This window comes from Bos mutus, chromosome 23 (genome assembly GCF_027580195.1).
Source record: "Bos mutus isolate GX-2022 chromosome 23, NWIPB_WYAK_1.1, whole genome shotgun sequence".
In the NCBI taxonomy this organism is placed as follows: Eukaryota; Metazoa; Chordata; class Mammalia; order Artiodactyla; family Bovidae; genus Bos; species Bos mutus.
The window spans coordinates 17,125,962-17,146,730 of NC_091639.1; the positions used below are offsets into that span (position 1 = coordinate 17,125,962).

Genomic DNA, 20,769 nt, shown 5'->3' on the forward strand with positions numbered 1-20,769 from the left:
AAAGCTCCACATTCAGAAAACGAAGATCATGGCATCTGGTCCCATCACTTCATGGGAAATAGATGGGGAAACCATGGAAACACTGTCAGACTTTATTTTTGGGGGCTCCAAAATCACTGCAGATGGTGAATGCAGCCATGAAATTAAAAGACCCTTACTCCTTGGAAGGAAAGTTATGACCAACCTAGATAGCATATTCAAAAGCAGAGACATTACTTTGCCAACAAAGGTCCGTCTAGTCAAGGCTATGGTTTTTCCTGTGGTCATGTATGGATGTGAGAGTTGGACTGTGAAGAAGGCTGAGTGCCAAAGAATTGATGCTTTTGAACTGTGTTGTTGGAGAAGACTCTTGAGAGTCCCTGGACTGCAAGGAGATCCAGTCAGTCCATTCTGAAGGAGATCAGCCCTGGGATTTTTTTGGAAGGAATAATGCTAAAGCTGAAACTCCAGTACTTTGGCCACCTCATGTGAAGTGTTGACTCATTGGAAAAGACTTTGATGCTGGAAGGGATTAGGGGCAGGAGGAGAAGGGGACGACAGAGAATGAGATGGCTGGATGGCATCACTGACTCAATGGACATGAGTCTGAGTGAACTCCGGGAGTTGGTGATGGACAGGGAGGCCTGGCGTGCTGCAATTCATGGGGTCGCAAAGAGTCAGACACGACTGAGTGACTGAACTGAACTGAATCTAATATAAAGGACAATTTCAGAAAAAAGAGGTAATAAGATAAAATGGAAATAAAAAGGAATATGAGATATTTGCTTTTAGGATATTAAAAAAATGCATATATATTTGCATCCTTAAAAATAAAGTGTTCTAACAGCATTTCATCCTTCACTACCCAAGTCCTTGACTCACTTTCCCTTTGCTGCTTTTTCTTCCTTCTGTCTTTCTCTTCTTTCTCTCTTATTCATCCCCCCTTTCCCTTCTACCTTTGTATTTCCCATTTTCTGGTTACTAGGAATTACTGCTAAAGCCCTAAGATGCTGTAAACCAGCCCAGCAACATCACTGAATCTTAGGAGAGCCAGTCAAGAGATTGGCCCTCATACCAGGTTGTTTGGAGGCAACTGAATAAGCAGAGCAACCCTAATCCAGTCACATTGCTTCAGTCTCAGTAGAGACTCAGTCTGTTTGGATGATTTTATAATTTGGGGACCTACTAGGGCATGTGTGTAAGGCCGAATAATTAATGACAAGGATAGTTACTTTAAGAGAGAATGGTATCTCACTTCTCAGATAAATGTGTTTATGAATCCAGCTTTCTTAGCTACTTGGTTTTTATGTGATCAGTTGGACAATCGTCTAGACTCCCTAGTTGGGGGACAATTGACAGTTAACTAAGCTAGACTTGTTAAACCTGAGTGATAGAACCTATGGAATTTTTGCCAGATGATGCAGGAAATGAGATTGCAGTGGAGTGTGGGTGAAGACAGCCACTGGAGGAGGATAGAGCCAGTTCACCTTTGTGTCTGCTATGGTCTCAACCTTTGTGTCGCCCAGAAACTTCATATGTTGAAATCCTGACTCCTATTGATGGTATTTCATAGGTGGAGCCTTTGGGAGGTGATGAAGTTATGGAGGTGACAAAGGATGGAGCCTCCTGGATGAGATGACTGCTTTTATATATAACAGACACATGGAATTTCTCTAGCCCTTTCCCTGATGTGAGGATATAGTAAGAAGTGTGAGACGGAAAGAGGGCCTTATCTGATCACACTGCGAAAATCCATTTCTATTGTTTATAATTCTATGATATTTTGTTACAGCAGCCCAGAAGGATTAAGACAGCATTCTAACAATTTTTAGGCAGTTCAGTAAACCTCATGCTATTTAGGTAGCCATGTGCAAAGCACTTATATTGTCTGTTGTAACACTGAGACAATATAAGAATCGGCTGACAGTTTGTGGCTTGCTTTCATAAAGAATTCTCAGAATTCAGTCTTCTTGGTAGCATGACCAGCACAATAAGTAATTATCTAATTCTTTGATTCTTATAACTTGACCCAGAATAATTTCATGTGATTCTTTAGTAAGCTCTTTAATGGTCTTTGTCATGTCAGTTCCTGCTATTTGTGACCAATTTTAATAGGAAAATTCTTTCTCTCAGAGGTAGGGATGGATTTTATTTTGATTTTCTATTAAATGAAGATAAAGACATTGACAAATTTCCTTCTTAGATTTTGACATCTCTACAGAATCTGTGTTTATTTTGTTTCAGATGAGACCCATTACACCCAAACATGCATTAAAGAGCTATAAAACTCAAAGAAGCTTTTGACGGGATGGATCATCACTAACCATCTCAGGACTGGTTGGGTTAATTGTGGGCTTAGCATGGGGTGAATCGGCACTTAAGCAAATTGATGTAGGTGCTAATTTTACTCGAATCCCTGTGTAGGCAGTGGAACATTCTATAAAAGGCAGTTTGGCGCACATCCTCATCGTCTGCTGTCAGGGAGGACTTTTCTGACCACACTGGATAGGGCTCGTTCTTCTTCTCTCCAGGATGAACCTAAGCACCCAAAAGATAATGAATTTTATGAGTTTTATTAGTTTTTTATTTTTCAATTTTTTTAAATTAATTAAAAATAAAAATTTTAATATTTTTTAATTATTTTTTAATTTTATGAGTTTTATTAGTATTTGCTCTTCTTTGTTCCTTCTTATTATCAAATTAAGATTGGGGAAGACTTACGAAACTCTCTGGACATGAATTTGGAGCCAGCGTATGGAAAATCTATTAGCAATCTAAAATCAAGAAGCAGAACTCAAGTATGAGTTTGGTTTTGACTTTCTCTTCCCTTCCTTTCCACTCTCATCCTTTACTTTGAAGAGGACAAAGAAAGAATATGAGCAGACTTTCAGTAGCAGATCACCTGGGTTGCTTTTAAGAAAACATTGATCTTACAAATTCTATGCTCCAGTTCTCTTACCCATGAAAGTATTTCAACCACATGTGCCCAGTAAGAGGCTAGCTTTTGGTGGAATTGTGTGCAATGCAGGGAACGCTGCACCTGTCAAAAATTGTAGTTGAATTCTAACTCACTTACAATAGAATCTAGCATTATGAATGATTAGGCTCTCGCTTTATATAACAGCAATTAGAATATAGAAGGTCTGAATCTTGTCCTTACAAAGTGAGATGTTTCAAAACTCATTCCTCAATTCAGAGGTCATCTTCTTTCCTTCATAAGGAAATCAAAGAAGGCTTCAGGAGATGGCTCACCCTTTTTTGTATCATTTCCACACCTTCTAGAAGTACTTTGGCCTTGTCCTCAATCTCTTTAGCCCTTGCCAAGATATCAGGTGAGGCTCCATTCCTGTGCAACAACTCTGTGACTGCCTGATGCAGAGGTTCATCCCACGAGTGGAGCAAACTGATAACCAACCTAAACAGGGCTTCGTCCTAAACAATCACAGGAAACAATCTCATTAAAATAAACAAAATTCAGTGGGCTTGGTAACATGTGATTTTTGCTCAGGGAGGCTGAGCATATAAAAAAACCCTTTATTATTCCTCTGTGTATGCAAAAAATTTAAAGATGTTAAGGATATAAAATTATAAAATGTATATTATTAGTTTATACTTTGCTGAAATTCTTTAAAAAAAAACTGTCACATAAATCATCCTTTTGATGAGTTCTAATTTAGAACATGAAATATTTTCTTTTCCCCTCTGAAATTAGACCATCTGCTCAGTGAGTTTTTTTATATTTGAATGCTTTGCTTGTCCAGGGAGAGAAATCTAAATATTTTGTTGGAACTCAATATGGGCCTAGAGTACCTGACCCAGGAAACATGGATCCTACCCATGCCCACATCATTTTCACCTGATGATTCATTTGTATTAATGAATCAAATCATTCATTAGTGTATTCATTTTCTGATTGGTAGTTTTATGATATTTGAACAAAGAGATAATGAAGAAGACATGAAATTCTTAAACACATTTTCCTCAATCCATACCAACACCAGTCCTATTTGCTATCAGAGCAGTCTTTCTATTGACATGTGTCCGGGCAGAAAATGGCACAGTGTTGTCTTTAGTAACAGCATCAGTGGGATTCACAATGGAAGGTCCCCTCCACTGAGTCCACTACTCCAGGATTGGGCCTGAAACTCCCAGGGGCTGAATATCTCTAATTAAAAGTCTTGATTTCTTGATGGGCATGAAATACTTTAGTGGTACAGGAAATGAAGAGCAGAGAAGAAGCGAATAGACATTGCAATAGAAATATAAGTTTTCAGGGGGTCTTGTAGCTTAAAGATGAAGAGTGAGAACTCTGAGTTGGATGAAAGCTAGACTCACTGCTTATTACCTGTGTGATGGGTGGAAATCCCTTAACTTTTCTGAGCCTTGGTTTCTTCATCTCAGGAAGTGTAATAACAGTCACTGTGCTACAGGATTTTTTGTGAGGATTAAGCATAGTAATGAACACAGAGCACTTTATAAATTGTATGGCAGTATAATAGCCCTCAGTAAATTTTAAATTTATTTTAAATTCATTAAAAACATCCTCCTTCTCCTTGACCTTCTTCCTTCATTTTATCATCTCCATTATTAAGATGCTGAGCAGATGGAAAGAATGTTGATATTATTAACAAAGTTTTAGTAAGAGAACAGATTGTATTTAAGAGAAGATGTATGTGAAAATATTTTAAATAATGTTAGGATTGTGGTTCATGTGGGAATCAGAAAGGAACAATTAAAATGAAAAAAAGTTGGAGCTGGGATAAATGATTGAGGCTTGATTTGTAGACTGTGTTTTCATCAGAACAGAGATAATTGTTGCAACCATGAGAAGCAAAACATGATATTTTATAGGACATCTGGGGAGGAGACTCATAATTATGAATAAAAGTAACAGAAGAGTCATAGAGAATGATAATGAAGTAGGTTTCAGAGAAGCAGAAGAATCAGGAGAGCCTTGAGAGTCAGAAGCAATGTCTCAAATGGTGCAGTGTAGGAGTGACTCCTGTGTAGGCATCACTGGTTACAGGGAATACTCAAAACTGTGGTTGTGTTTCTTATATATCCATGAATTCTGCCAACCTTATATATTTTACACACAGAATTTTCGTTCAACCCATGCTTTCATACAGTATAATAGCTGCAATCCTGGGCCTAATGCGTTGGTTAAACTAAGGTTATCTACATGGGAATTTATAGATCTGGTTTTTTTTTTTTTTTTTGCTACTACAGATCTTTAGTCATCACTTGATTCTATTCATACGTTATCAACTGCATAATGTAATTTTCTCTTTGATTGCTTAGTACTCCTCCACATTTCTCTGCATGTGCAGTTACCATTACTCTAATAATCTAAAGCCTAGTAACACGAGTGCACTGTCTCAGTTGCTCAAGTGAAAAACCCAGATAAAATCCTCACCTCTGTATTTGCAGCTGCTTCTTTGTTATTAGGGGTAGTCATGAATTCGGTGTGGCAGCTGTTGATGACCTTGGAAGTGAAGTTTTTGCCCTCGCCATACTGTTTATTCTGGGAGTGATCAAGCACATTCAATTCCTTTGGGTTATTTTGGCATTCAATAAATGAATTCATTACCAGAATATTAACACAGCTGATAGATGTATAATTTTTTTAATGAGGGTTACATAACAATTGAACATCATTAGTTTTCCTATTTTTTCCCATTATCACTATAAACAATTGTTTTTCACCTAATTTTCCTAAACTTGAAACTCTTCCCTTCTTTGCTCTTCCCAGGTTTAACTTCGTCCTTTCCAGTTAATAGTAGGACAGCAAATGCTAAAATTACCACAAATAGAAACATGAGCACAACTTTTTATCAGTGTCTGCTCTACAGTGGGCCACTTGGTACTTTCATCAGAAAGAGAATAATTGGTTCCAATTCTAAACAATCCTTCTATTGTACTTCTAAACCTATTCATTGCCAATCTGAGAACAATGTTTGAAGTGAAAGTTGCTCAGTTGTGTCCAACTGTTTGCAACCCCATGGAGTTGTCCATGGAATACTCCAGGCCAGAATACTGGAGTGGGTAGCCTTTCCATTCTCCAGGGGATCTTCCCAACCCAGGGATCAAACCCAGGTCTCCCACATTGCAGACGAATTCTTTACCAGTTGAGCCACAAGGAAAGCCCAAGAACACTGGAATGGGTAGCCTATCACTTCTCCAGGGGATATTCCCTACCCAGGAATCATACCAGGGTCTCCTGCATTGCAGGTGGATTCTTTACCAACTGAGCTCTCAGGGAAGACAAAACAATGTTTAGTAGTATTTAAAAAACTATCATCATTTTGTTTTCTTGACATGGATTCAGTATGTACTGTGGTTGGAGAAGGGCCTTTATGAAGATTAATTAAAGTTAAATGAGCTCATAGGGTGGGACACTGATCAAGTAGGATTAGTGTCTTTATGAGGAGAAACACCAGAGAGATTTCTCTTTTGTTTTTGTGTCTCTGCCTCTGTCTCTCTTCTCTACTCTCTCAACCTGTGAGGACACAGGAAGAAGCCAACCTGGAAAGAGAGAGTTTTTACCAGAACCGGACCTTGCTGGCACCCTGATCTAGGACTTCTAGTCCCCAGAACTGTGAGGAAATAGGTTTATGTTGTTTAATCCACTGAGTCAGTGGTATTATTTAATGGGACTCCAAACTTCCCTGGTGGCTCAGATGGTAAAGAGTCTGCCTGCAATGCAGGAGACATGGGTTCAATCCGTGGGTTAGGAAGATCCCCTGGAGAAGAGCATGATAAGCCACTCCAGTATTCTTGCCTGGAATGCCACAATCCATGGGGTCGCAAAGAGTAGGACATGACTGAGAGACTAACACACACCTTCAAGGTGACAAACACAGGTGCTTTAAATTTATTTTGAAAATTTTAAAATTAAAATGACTGAAAGAAAATTGAAGCAGATATTTCACTCTTTAAGAGTCTTTGAGATTTCATGAAATTGATCCTTTCTTCGATTTACACATCTTATGAGCTGATGCCGTGTTTGACTTAGGAAGTGTGTTATTTGAAGTTTGGCTGATGCAGCCTTTTTGTTTAAAGGATAATATATCCCACTCACTTTCATCAAAATTTCTTATGGAAATAAGCAAGAAGTACAGTACTTACAAATTCATTGAACATTTCCCTGGCGAGCCTATAGTTGTTGCTAGCCACCAATGTTGCTCTCTCAAACAGGCTTTGAAGGGGAATCCGGCAGTTGCCAGGTTGGTTTTTACAGTATGGTGCATAATCCTCCACACCCTGGCACAAGAGTAGATTTGACACCACCAGCAGCAGGAGCAGGCAGGACCCTGCATAAATAAAAACATGAGCCACTCTGAGATGATGTGTTAGCCTGGGGTTAGCAAAAGCCATCCTGTCCAGGGAAGCCTCATCTCTCCCTGTTGCCCTGAGCAGAATTTGATCCAATGAGCCAACTCATTGGAAAAGACCCTGATGCTAGGGCAGACTGAGGGCAGGAAGAGATTGGGGCAACAGAGAATGAGATGGTTGGATGGCATTACCAACATAATGGACAAGAGTTTGAGCAAACTCCAGGAGATAGTGAAGGACAGGGAAGCCTGGCATACTGCAGTCCATGGGGTTACAGAGAGTTGGATATGACTTAGGGACTGAAAAAGAAGAACATTAGAATTTTTAAGGTTTCTTCCTCTCTTAGTTGTATATTGCCATGGTATCTAAGAATAAAATGGTTATTTAAAATTAAGTGATGAAAGTAAAAGAAGTGACTCTTCAAAAAGCAGAATTAAGTTGGAGAATTGTGGGACTGTATCTCTGAACATCTAAGCTTATTGGGACAAGCAAGGAGAATAATAGTTCATATAACATAGGCATATTTGTGTACATATATTTCTGTGTGTATATGCATGTGTTATACATAAAGACAAATATGCACATAATTCCTACATGGAACTTTGTGCTTTTTAAAAATTAAACTATATAGGAGGCAATAAGTATAGCTGTGGTTGTTCCAATAGTCATGTATGGATGTGAGAAATGGACCATAAAGAAAGCTTAGCACTGAAGAATTGATGCTTTTGAACTGTGGTGTTGGAGAAGACTTTTGAGAGTCCCTCGGACTGCAAGGAGATCAAATGAGTCAATCCTAAAGGAAATCACTCCTGAATATTCATTGTAAGGACTGTTGCTGAAGCTGAAGCTCCAATACTGTGGCCACCTGATGCAAAGAACTGACTCATTGGAAAAGACCCTGATGCTGGGAAAGATTGAAGGCAGGTAGAGAAGGGGACAACAGAGGATGAGATGGTTGGATGGTCTCACCGAATCAATGGAGATGAGTTTGAGCAAGCTTCAGGAGTTGGTGATGGACAGGGAAGCCTGGCATGCTGCAGTTTATGCCATTGCAAAGAGTTGGACACAACTGAGAGACTGAACTGAACTGAACTGAAGGATAGCAGAATATGATAAATCCGAATGTAATTGATCATTTATTGGAAGACAGCTAACTATATGGATTTTTTTCTATTAAAATATAATTTGGTGATCATATAACAGATCTAAATATCCAATATATGACTGAAGAGGATCTCAGTGTGTTATCCACACTGTAAACTGAAGGAATCAATTATCAATGGATAACTATGCATTAACCTTGTAGTTTAATGAGCAAAATAAACTGATAAACACTTGTGTCCTTTTCTCAGTGTTCAGTTCAGTTCAGTTCTCAGTCATGTCTGACTCTTTGCGACCCCATGAACTGCAGCATGCCAGGCCTCCCTGTCCATCACCAACTCCCAGGGGTGCACCCAAACTGATGTCCATTGAGTCGGTGATGACAGAGTCTCATCCTCTGTTGTCCCCTTCTGCTCTCAATCTCTCCCAGCATCAGGGTCTTTTCAAGTGAATCAGCATCAGGTGGCCAAAGTATTGGAGTTTCAGCTTCAACATCAGTCCTTCCAATGAACACCCAGGACTGATCTCCTTTAGGATGGACTGGTTGGATCTCCTTGCAGTCCAGGGGACTCTCAAGAGTCTTCTCCAACATCATAGTTCAAAAGCATCAATTCTTTGGTGCTCAGATTTCTTGATAGCCCAACTCTCACATCCATACATGACCACTGGAAAAACCATAACCTTGACTAGGTGGACCTTTTTGACAAAGTAATGTCTCTGCTTTTTAATATGCTGTCTAGGTTGGTCATAACTTTCCTTCCAAGGAGTAAACGTCTTTTAATTTCATGGCTGCAATCACTATCTGTAGTGATATTGGAGCCTCCCAAAATAGTCCTCCACTGTTTCCCAGTAAGCTATACTCTTTGCCCATAACAATCTTAGGTGCTATTGTGCCTAAGCATTGAAACTGGGGCTCAAAGGAAACACAGATGTATAGAACAGTCTTTTGGACTCTGTGGGAGAGGGAGAGGGTGGGATGATTTGGGAAAATGGCATTGAAACATGTATAATATCATACAAGAAACGAATTGCCAGTCCAGGTTCAATGCAGGATACAGGATGCTTGGGGCTGGTACACTGGGATGACCCAGAGAGATGGTATGGGGATGGAGGTAGGAGGGGGGGTTCAAGATGGGGAACATGTGTATACCCGTGGTGGATTCTTGTTGATGTATGGCAAAACCAATACAATATTGAAAAGTAATTAACCTCCAATTAAAATAAATAAATTTATATTAAAAAAATAGAAAGTCAAAAAAAAAAGAAACTGGGGCTCTTCCCAGAAATTCATAGATATGAGCCCTGCTGCAGAGTTTGTGTTCTTGATGCTGGAATCTCTGTTCTCTGGTCCACTAAGTCCCAGGCTTTCTCTCCTGAGCATCATCTGGGTCTCCTGTTTACACAGGTGTTTGTATTTTGGTTTTCCTATCAATTCTCTTGTTCTTTTGATCAGGCTATCCAACCTCTTGATGATTTATTTTTCAGACCCTTTTCTTCTTTGTTTTTCCTGATTCTTGTTAATGTATTTGCTTTCATATATTCCTGAATTTCAGTATCTACAGCTGCCCTACCCTATCCTCTTGCTGTCTAAATTTTGGCTTTTAGCATCACCATATTTTTCTGAACTTCATTTTCCTTTTGGTCCAGTTTCTGGTATTCAAATTAATCTGGATTTTTACATCTGGCTGTTTTTGGTGCCTCAAGCAACTTTGAGAAGTTAGCTTTCTCTCTATGCAATACTGTCCCTTATTTTGATACCATTGCGGATTTTCTATAATTTCTCTTCCTGCCTCATATTTTGTCTTTGTCCTTTTATAGATACTGTAACTTCAGTACTATGTGTCTTTACATTGGCATTAATATTTATAATAAATTCTTAACCTGATGTAGCAGATAATTAAAAGGAATACAATCAAAATAGTAATAATAAATCCCCCCAAATTAATATCCATAAATACTCCCATTTTTAAAAGATATTCTATCCAAATATTATTGAGACACCCTAACTCATGTTTCATTACTAACTGGTTCAATTTTGAGACAGAATATAGAGAACAATGGAGTGGTAAACGCTGACAATTAATTACTTTGCTCTTTATACATCTCATTCAGTTCAGTTCAGTTCAGTCTCTCAGTCATGTCCGACTTTTTGTGACCCCACGAATTGCAGCATGTCAGGCCTCCCTGTCCATCACCAACTCCTGGAGTTCACCCAAACTCATGTCCATTGAGTTGGTGATGCCATCCAGCCATCTCATCCTCTGTCATCCCCTTCTCCTCCTGTCCCCAATCCCTCCCAGCCTCAGAGTCTTTTCCAATGAGACAACTCTTCACATGAGGTGGCCAAAGTATTGGAGTTTCAGCTTTAGCATCAGTCCTTCCAAAGAACACCCAGGACTGAGCTCCTTCAGAATGGACTGGTTGGATCTCCTTGCAGTCCAAGGGACTCTCAAGAGTCTTCACCAACAGCACAGTTCAAAAGCATCAATTCTTGGGCGCTCAGCTTTCTTCACAGTCCAACTCTCACATCCATACATGACCACAGGAAAAACCATAGCCTTGACTAGACGGACCTTTGTTGGCAAAGTAATGTCTCTGCTTTTGAATATGCTATCTAGGTTGGTCATAACTTTCCTTCCAAGGAGTAAGCATCTTTTAATTTCATGGCTGTAATCACCATCTGCAGTGATTTTGGAGCCCCCCAAAATAAAGTCTGACACTGTTTCCACTGTTTCCCCATCCATTTCCCATGAAGTGATGGGACCAGATGCCATGATCTTCATTTTCTGCATGTTGAGCTTTAAGCCCACTTTTTCACTCTCCTCTTTCACTTTCATCAGGAGGCTTTTGAGTTCCTCTTCAGTTTTGCCATAACGGTGGTGTCATCTGCATATCTGAGGTTATTGAGATTTCTCCCGGCAATCCTGATTCCAGCTTGTGCTTCTAATTAGTAACTGTGTAAATGTTAGTTTTGGTACAGTAGCACAAAAACTAGCACATATTAGAGCTATTCCTAGCACATATTAGAGCTCCCTGTGGGGTGATTGCTTTTGATGAAGGATGTGAACTGAGAACTATAATCGTCAAAAAGATGAGTGGACATGAAAGGAAGCAATGCAAGGAAGACATAGGCTTTTGTTGTTCTGGTAGGAAAAGCTTGCTGTGTCTCTCATCTACAGTCTAATCTCCAGATCTAACAAAACCCTTATTCTTCCTTTGATTTTTTAAAAATTTGGGTTTATTTATGTTTTTTGCTCTTCGGTTGTATGAATCTCATATATTTTTGGATAGTAAGACCTTATCAAATATGTGATTTGCAAATATTTCCTTTCATTCTATATGTTGCCATTTGATTTGTTGATGGGTTCCTTTTCTGTGCAGAAGCCTCTGAGTTTGATGTGGTCCCACTTGTTTATTTTTTCAGTTGCTGCCTTTGCTTTTTGTGTGAAACAAACAAAAAAAATATTGCAAAGACATATGTCAAGGAGATTCTCTCAATGTTTTCTTCTAGGAGTTTCATGGTTTAAGGTTTTATGTTAAACTTTTAAATCAGTTTCTGGTACAGTTTAATTTTTTTGTGTACAACTATCCTGTTTTCCCATTACCGTTTATTGAGACCATCGTTTCCCATTGGATATTCTTGGTTCCTTTGTCATACATTAATTGACAATACATGGATGTGTGCTTCTTTCTGGATTCTCTGTTCTGGCCTGTTGACCTGTGTATATGTTTTGATGCAAATGTCATTGCTTTTTTATTAATTTATATATTTATAGTTTTCTTTATTTCTCTTTCAGATAGTTTGCTATTGGTGTATGGATAGGCAACTGAGTTTTGCATATTGGAATACAGTAAACAAAATATATGCTACAGCTTTATGGAATAGACATTTTTCCCCCAAATAAGATGTACAGATGGCCAAGAGGTATATGACTAGATGCTCAACATCAGTAATTACCAGGAAAATGCAAATCAAAAGCACAAGCGATTTTCCCCCATACTTGTTAGAATGGCCATTAGCAAAAAGGTAAGAAATATTAATAACGTGTGTTGATGAGGGTATGGAGAAACAGTAGGTCTTGTGCACTGTTGCTGGGAGTGTGAATTGGTGCAACTCCCACGGAAAGCGACTGTGCAGATTCCTCAAGAAATTTAAAAGAGTAATGTTATATGATCCATTAATCCTACTTCTGGCGTACTTCAAAGCTCAAAGCTTACCTCAAAGACCCAGGTTCGATTCCTGGGCTGGTAAGGTCCCCTGGAGAAGGAAGTGGCAACCCACTCCAGTATTCTTGCCTGGAGAATCCCATGGACAGAGGAGCCTGGCAGGCTACAGTCCATGATGTCGCAAGAGTTGGACACAACTTAATGACTAAAACGAAACCACAGTGTCCTACTTCTGGATATATATTCAAAGGAAATGAAATCATTATCTTAAAGAGATATTTGTACTCCCATGTTCATTGAAGCATTATTCACAGTAGCCAAGATAGAGGGACAATCTCAATATTGTCAACAGGTGAACAGATTAAAATAATATGATATGGTATATATGTGTGTGTGCATGAATATTATTTAGCCATTTTAAAAAGGGAGGAAATACACCATTTGTGGCAAATGGATAAAACTGGAGAGCCTGATGCTAAGTGAAATAAGTCAGAGAAAGAGAAATACCATATGATCTCAATTATCTGGAATCTAAAAAGAATTGGAACTCAGAAACAGAACAGGAAAGTGATTGCCAAGAGCTGGAGGGTGCAGAAAATAAGGAGAGATTTCTAAAAGGTTACACATTCTCATTTAATGAGGTCTGAAGCTCTAATGTAGAGCGTGGTGACTATAAGGGATAAGATTGTGCTGTATAATTGAAATTGCCTAAAACAATGGAGCTTATATGTTCTTTACAAAAAAATAAACAGTAAACCTGTGGGGTGATGACTTTGTTACTGAACTCAATAGAAAAGGAAAATATTTTCTAAGACATACATACATTGGGGTCAACAAGATGGTGGAGGAGTAGGTGGACATGGAGTACATCTCTCTCCATGGATGCATCTAGAATTCATGTACAGGGTTTTCCTGGAAGCTCAGTGGTAAAGAATTAGCCTGCCAATGTAGAAGGCATGAGTTCGATTCTTGATCTAGAAGGATCTCCCATGTCACAGAGCAACTAGTCCCATGCACCACAATTATTGAGCCTGTGCTTTAGAGCCTAGCAACTGCAAGTACTGAACTCCATATCACAACTACTGAAGCCTGTGTACCTAGAGACCGTTCTCTGTAACAAGAAAAGCCACCACAGTGAGAAGCCCTGTATGCTGCACCTAGAGACTGTCCCCCACTCTCTGTACCTAGAGAAAAGTCTAGGAAAACATGAGCTGCGTTAATTTGTGTTGCAGGATGGGGGAGTCGACAGATACTGGGGAAATAAGAAATGAACACATTTTCAATAGGTTTCCATATTTTTCTACATTTGCTTCTTCTTGTCCCCCTCCTCTACAAGGATGGTGTTAAAAAAAGAAATTAATACCCCACTCCAGTACTCTTGCCTGGAAAATCCCATGGATGGAGGAGCCTGGTGGGCTGCAGTCCATGGGGTTGCTAAGATTCGGGCACGACTGAGCGACTTCACTTTCACTTTTCATTTTCATGCATTGGAGAAGGAAATGGCAACCCACTCCAGTGTTCTTGCCTGGAGAATCCTGGGGATGGGGGAGCCTGGTGGGCTGCCATCTATGGGGTCGCACAGAGTCGGACACAACTGAAGTGACTTAGCATAGCAATGCACATTTAAGTACCTCTAGAGATATATCAGGAGTTCCTGACCACTGGAAAGGAAGTCATAGATTCATGCAAAACTCACTAGGATGAAGGATAGAAGGAGGTGGGAAAGCAAGCAGAATCAATTTGCACCAGGGGGTCAGGGAGCTGAAGCAGGGGAGAGATCCCGGCATTCGGGGCAATTGGTTGGGCAGAAGGGAGGCATTTGAGGCTTTTGGAGAGTGAAGTAGCTGATCTGTGACAATCCAGATGGAGTGGAACCACACAGATAATCCATGCCATAGCCTTATATACCTCGAACAAGGTCACAAATCCACTGGTGCCCACGATGGCTAGATGCTGGAGCCATGAGGATTGGAGAGAAATCCCAGGATGAGGACTGCTGCTGATGGGGAGATGGCCCAACAGGACTGAATGGAGGAAATCTGTGGTGGGGAATGCCTAAGGAGGAAAACCTGGCAACCATAGAAATAGGGTGCTACTGATTAGTCACACCCTGGGGGTGGAGTTTTCACTGCTTCTTTCTTACCTTATTCTCTCTTATCAATGCTGGTGCCTGCATAAGAGCAATAGGGAAAGATCACAGTGATGGTGGCCTTCAAGTGACCAGTGCACTGTGCAATAGAAAATTTCAGTATCTGTATACACCCTATGCGGGCGTGCTAAGTTGATTCAGGTATATTCAACTCTTTGAGACCCTATGGACTATAGAAACCAGGCGCCTCTGTTCAGGAGGATTTGCCAGGCAAGAATACTGGAATGGGTTTTCATGCCCTTCTCCAGGGGGTCTTCCCTACTCAGAGATCTAACCAGTGTCTCTTACCTCTCCTGCATTGACAGGTGGGTTCTTTACCACCAATACCCCCTGGGAAGCCTATATATAGGCTACCCTATCTATCCTATTGTCTTACTATCTCAATTTTGACTTGTGTTAAAATTTAACATCTAAATGTATGTGTGTTAATGTTTATTACAGAAAAACCACACTCTTCCTCAGTGGTAGTGGTGGTCTATGTCTACGGTTAAAGAACTAGGACAGGCTTCCTCTGCCCTGGGATGGATTTCCTGTACCCTCCTGTTCAGGGAGGTCAGTGGGTGGCCAACTCCATCTATGTACACCTTGTGTGGGGGTCCGCTGCAATTCTGCAGCATCATCACAAAGAATTTTGTCTTAGCCACTGGAGATGCAAACTGTGCAGTGTCTCAAGACTTTTTATTCAGTCCCAGTGGGTTTTATCAGGAAGGCACAACCCTTAAGAATAAAAACAGACTGCGTAGAAAAGAATACAAACTCATAGTCTTTATCATCTTCATAAATGTAAGTGATAAATCTCACCAAACTCATTCAGATATATTCTCAAATAAATTTTTTGTTGGCTGCCAAGTGGTAAAGCTGGAGCATTCATAATCTGGAGGAGTCCATACAGGCTCTTTCACATCAAGACAATATCTTGTCACATTCTTTTCCAGTTGCGTTGATGGGCAACAGTGTTTGCACACAATGAAAGAGTCAAAGATAAGGGATTTAACCCAGAAAAAAATTCAACTCTCTTGCTTGTGAGAAGCAAGAAATTTCTTTTCACTTTGAAAATATATATATATATTTTTTAGTTTCTACTGTACTGTGCATTAGGCAGTATAAGACACCTAATGTTATATGCACTGTCACATTTATATTTTTATAAATGTATGTCATAACCATACATGGCAGGGATAAATATCATTATTTTGGAGGTAGAGAACTTTCTCTCTTGCTTTCCATACACTTCCTACATATTAGATTTTGATGTCAATTTTAACCATTATTTTTCCTAAATCTCCTAGTGAGCTGTCCTTTTCTTTCCAGACCTTCTATCACAAACTGCTCTGTCCAACTCCTGGAAGAGCCCCAGTCCCCTAATATCCCTGTGATCCCCTTTATTTCTGTCTAATACTGGCTCTGTTCTTCAGCCAGATTTTGCTTTAAAAATGCAATTATAGTTTTGTTTCTGCTCCTTAAACCCTTGGATGGCTGACTCTTGTCTTTAGAAGAAAGTCTAGTTTCTTTCTCACTCTTCTTGGGTCTCACCTAGATCTTGCCCTTGTCTGAGCTTCAGATTCACTCCTGGCCTGTCTTTTCTCTTCTCTCTCCAGTCCAGCTACGCCAGACCTTACCTGTTCCCCGAAAACACCATCATCCTCCACTGTCTTCCCTCTCTTGTTTTTTTGCCTAGAATGTTTCTTCCTATCATTTCCTCAGCTTCCTCCCATGTATCTTTTAGATTTTTAGCTTCTGCATCAGTTCCTTGGACAGTGATTCCTAATTGTTGGACTAGGAGCCAAGTTCCTTTGACCTAGTTACCCTTCTCTGTGCTCTCACAATGTCAATCCTTCCTGTTTCAACATTTCTTCCAGATTGCTGTTTTGTGTTCAAGTATCTGTATTTTCTGCTAGAATATAAACTTACTGAAATCAGTGGCTCGCCTGTCCTGTTTATCTAAGTATGTTCATCCTGTAATGAAGAATCTGGTGCTGATGAATCATTCAGTAAACAGTTGTCAAATACAAAAAGAATTAAAAAACAAACAAACAAACAAAAAAAACAGAAAACCAGAGAGGTTGAATCTCCTGCCCTGAGTCATGCAAGTTATACCTCTGGCCACACCTGGATTAGAGCCCATGTGTGTTCATCAAGAGAGTCCAGTTTTCACTCCATTTTACTGCTACCTTGGGGAAGGGCTGGTGTGACTCATAAGGTTCATACTTGCTTTTTCCTCTTTTCTGCCCTAGGAATAGTATTTTAGATCCAGTTTTAGATAATAGAAGGTTCCAAATTCCTTTTGATAATAGAACATATACTTTAAAATAGTATTTTGAAGATAAGTGACTGCTTAGTGGTATATCTGCGTGTTTTGAAAATTTATATAATCTAGAACGTTCTTGTGAAATCTATCATAAACTAATTCAATTTTGATCTTGAATTTAGTGCTAAAATTTAAAGTTATATTTTTATCATCTTCTAATCTTCCTTAAGTTCTCCCTGACAGGTGTCTTACAAATCATATTACTGGGGGATTACTTATGCAATGCCAAGAGGATAGAGATAAGTTGCTGCCATATAGATAGCCGTATCTGTTTTTGTCAATAAGGGGAGAAATTCATTTGTTGGCAAGCTTTTCGTAAGTGGAAGGTGAATCTAGTTTCTGATTATCAGTGATTATTTAATCTATGAAGTTTAATAATTCCCAGTCCAAACAGTGGTGAGTAATAGAAATGCAAACCTTGGCTCTGATTTTGTTTAGGTTATTTCTGTTGATATTTGTAAACACCTTTTTAGTTGTTAGCAATTTACAATGATTACAGATTGCCTGAAACCAAAGATGATGAGGGATGTACACACATTCCTTCATTTCTCCTTCCAGACTTTTCCAGGCATCTCTAATGAGATGAGAGTTTGCTGAAGACACAGAAACAAAGATCTATGACTGGCTTATTGTGGGTGAGTAGGTATTTAAGTTTGCTTTAAATTTTCAGGAGTCATTGATTTTTGGTATGTGTTGCCTGGTGCTTACCTGCTTCTATTTGGTGCCAGTTTTACTCTGGAGGGAGATTTGGGGACAGCAAGACCTTTTGGAATCCCATGAACCTTGCTTTCTTATTGGTGAAAGTTTGAAAAACAGCAGCTGTGGAGATCTTCTTTCCAACACAACTGGAATATTAGTGGAATGTATTTTTCTTGCTACCTGCATCCATTTTGTAACTTTGCATGGCCATTTTATGATTTCCAAATTAATCTAGGCCCCTACGATGTACAGTGTGTGGTGTTTATCGTGTAAAGGTAGCAGCGACGATTTTTGAAGGTTTGTTGTTTGATAGTGAATATTCAGCCCCAGGCCACTTCTCTTTGCTTATTAAACTGACTAGTTATGACTGCATTTGTAAACATGAGAGAGTTCAGAGGTTTCTTCAATCTCTCACTAACTCTTAAGAAAGAATTTTTTTAGATACTGACTGCATAACTAGACATTTGAGAAATGCAACAATGTTTTACATGAATTATGAAGCCAGAAGAAGATTTTCTGTTGAAGTTCACTTGAAAGATGAATTGATTTTGACCATCAGCAATGGAATATTAAACCTTTGAGGTACTCAATGAGATTCTCTAAGACAGAATAACTGTGTAAGACTTTTTTTCTTTCATCAATTTATATCTTTTGCAATTTTAGTACTAGGAGGAATATTCTTCAGGGGGGAAAAGCCACTGGAAGTGACAATTTCACTAAGCAATCAAGAGTTTGCTTATTTTCAACTAAATAAAAATGCTGCATGTAATGCTCTTTATAGAAACTCTTGGTATGTTTCATAATTCGGTTCTTAAAAAGTATAATTATTAAAAAAAAAACAGGGAAATTTCTTAACTGTGAATGCCAACTGCCTGGAACAAATACTCACTATGTTTCTACTGCATCAGGTTTCTTAATATCCTTAATTTGTTCAGTGGACAAATGATGTTACTCATAAGAATTATCGGATGTGTGCACCCTGTAATAGACAACATTGTGTTTGAGCCAAATCTGCCCTTTGTGGAAATCTGACAGTGGAGACAGAACAAAGGGTGTGTGTGAGTTGATCAAGAAAAGGATAATCAGAGCTATGAAGTTATTCAATGATCATCTTTTATGACAGCCACTTAACCAGTTTTTTTCAGTATACTTTCCTGTAGATATAGAAATGAAAATTTTTCATGCTACCACATACAGGGAAACTCTATACTGCTTCCTACCCCCATTTGAAACAAGATCCACAATTCTTGAGCAGGAGTGGCAAGAAAACTCACCACTAGATTCTTGATTATTATTTAGGCTTTAATTAGGTACCATATTTTCTGCCATCACTGTGTAAGTGCCTCACATGTTGCAAATTTCTTTTGAACTCAGGCAGATTCTTATCAAGAAATCATTTATTTCTACCTAAACACTTTTAAGTGGCAGATCAGTGCTTCCGATGATACCACAAGCGGTACTTTTACCAAATCCTAACAGTTAGCTTGTATGTCATTATAAATTGGAAAGTGCCTTGAAGTTTCCCAAACCGTTCCATGTCATGATAATTGATAAAAAGCAACATCAATTTGGGATAACTGAGAACAGCCTTCAGATGGCTAAACACTGAGAAAATACTGTGACTGGGATCATCTTATACTAAAGACATTTTTGTCTATATCACTCATGCTATAACACAGGAGGTAATTACTAATGTTTAAATATATGCTGCAAACACCTCTTGGATAGAACATTGCAATATTTAGTCCATGGGATACAAATAAGTGAAACACATATATTCTACCCTAAAAGGCTCTGTAGTCTTCTTGAGAAAACACCACATATAATGAGGAAAAAAAAAACTTCATAGAATGCATTGTTAACAATCACAAATGATTTTAGATTTGAAAGAGACTTTATAATCTTTTTTATAACATTATTGATTTATTTTTGTCTGCGCTATGTCTTCATTGCTGCTTGGGCTTCTCTCTAGTGGTGATGAGCAGGGGCTACTCTTGGTTGCAGTGTGCAGGCTTCTCATGGCAGTGGTTTCTCTTGTTGTGGAGCACAGGTCCTAAGCTCGTGGGCTTCAGTAGTTGCAGTTCCAGGGCTCTAGAATACAGGCTCAACTGTTGTGGCACAAGGGCTTATCCTTGCTCCTTGCCACGTGGGATCTTCCCAGACCAGGGATCAAACCTGTGTCTCCTGCATCAGCGGCAGATTCTTTACCACTGTGCCACAAGGGAGCCCTGTGGTCTTTCAAATCAAGGTCCTCTGCAATGTCTTTCATGGAACATTGGCACATATGAACTTTTACCCAAATTATTCCCACTTAATTAACTCCTGTAGGAATGCCTTTTTCTCTTCTAAAACATAAATATCAGTGCCAAGAGCTGGCTGAGTAGTGACCCCAGGGCTGGGGGCCCTCTGCAACTGGCCCCTTGCAGCTCCCTTCAAGTGAGTTAACACTCAGCAGAGACTGTTTTGTTAGTCCTCATACTTGTTAATGCCCATGGTGCTTGCTATTATAATTATATAATGTAATGATCCTAATGACATGTGGATAATAACAATCTGCTTGCATTGCAGAAGACCCCAGTTTGATTCCTGGGTCAGGAAAATCCGCGGAGAAGGGATAGGCTACCTACTCCTGTGTTCTTGGGCTTCCCTTATGGCTCAGGTGGTAAAGAATCTGCCTGAAATGTGGGAGACCTGGGTGTGATCCCTGGATTGGGAAGATCCCGTGGAGAAGGGAAAGGCTACCAACTCTAGTATTCTGGCCTGGAGAATTCCAAGGACTGTATATTCCGTGGGGTCACAAAGAGTCAGGCATGACTGAGCTGGTGATGGTGTTGGTGATGCACAGGGAAGTTGGTGATGGACAAGGAAGACTGCCATGCTGCAGTTCATGGGGCTGCAAAGAGTCAAGCATGACTGAGTGACTGAACTGAAATGAATGACATGTGAGTGTGATGGGAGCAATTTCAATAAAAACAAAAATGAAAAATATTGGTAAGACCCTTGAGTCTAAAAACATTACTATCCAATTAGG

General features: G+C 39.4%; 1 protein-coding gene across 1 annotated transcript; it reads right to left on the reverse strand.

Annotated features, from left to right (window-relative positions):
- Positions 1-2,334: 2,334 nt before the first annotated feature.
- On the reverse strand, positions 2,335-14,662 carry LOC102274562 (chorionic somatomammotropin hormone 1). The gene is made up of 5 exons (XM_005894270.3): positions 14,491-14,662; positions 7,108-7,292; positions 5,396-5,503; positions 3,232-3,411; positions 2,335-2,517 (listed from the first exon to the last, which is right to left on the reverse strand). The coding sequence occupies exons 1-5, from the start codon at positions 14,660-14,662 to the stop codon at positions 2,335-2,337; spliced, it is 828 nt and encodes a 275-aa protein (XP_005894332.1).
- Positions 14,663-20,769: the final 6,107 nt, after the last annotated feature.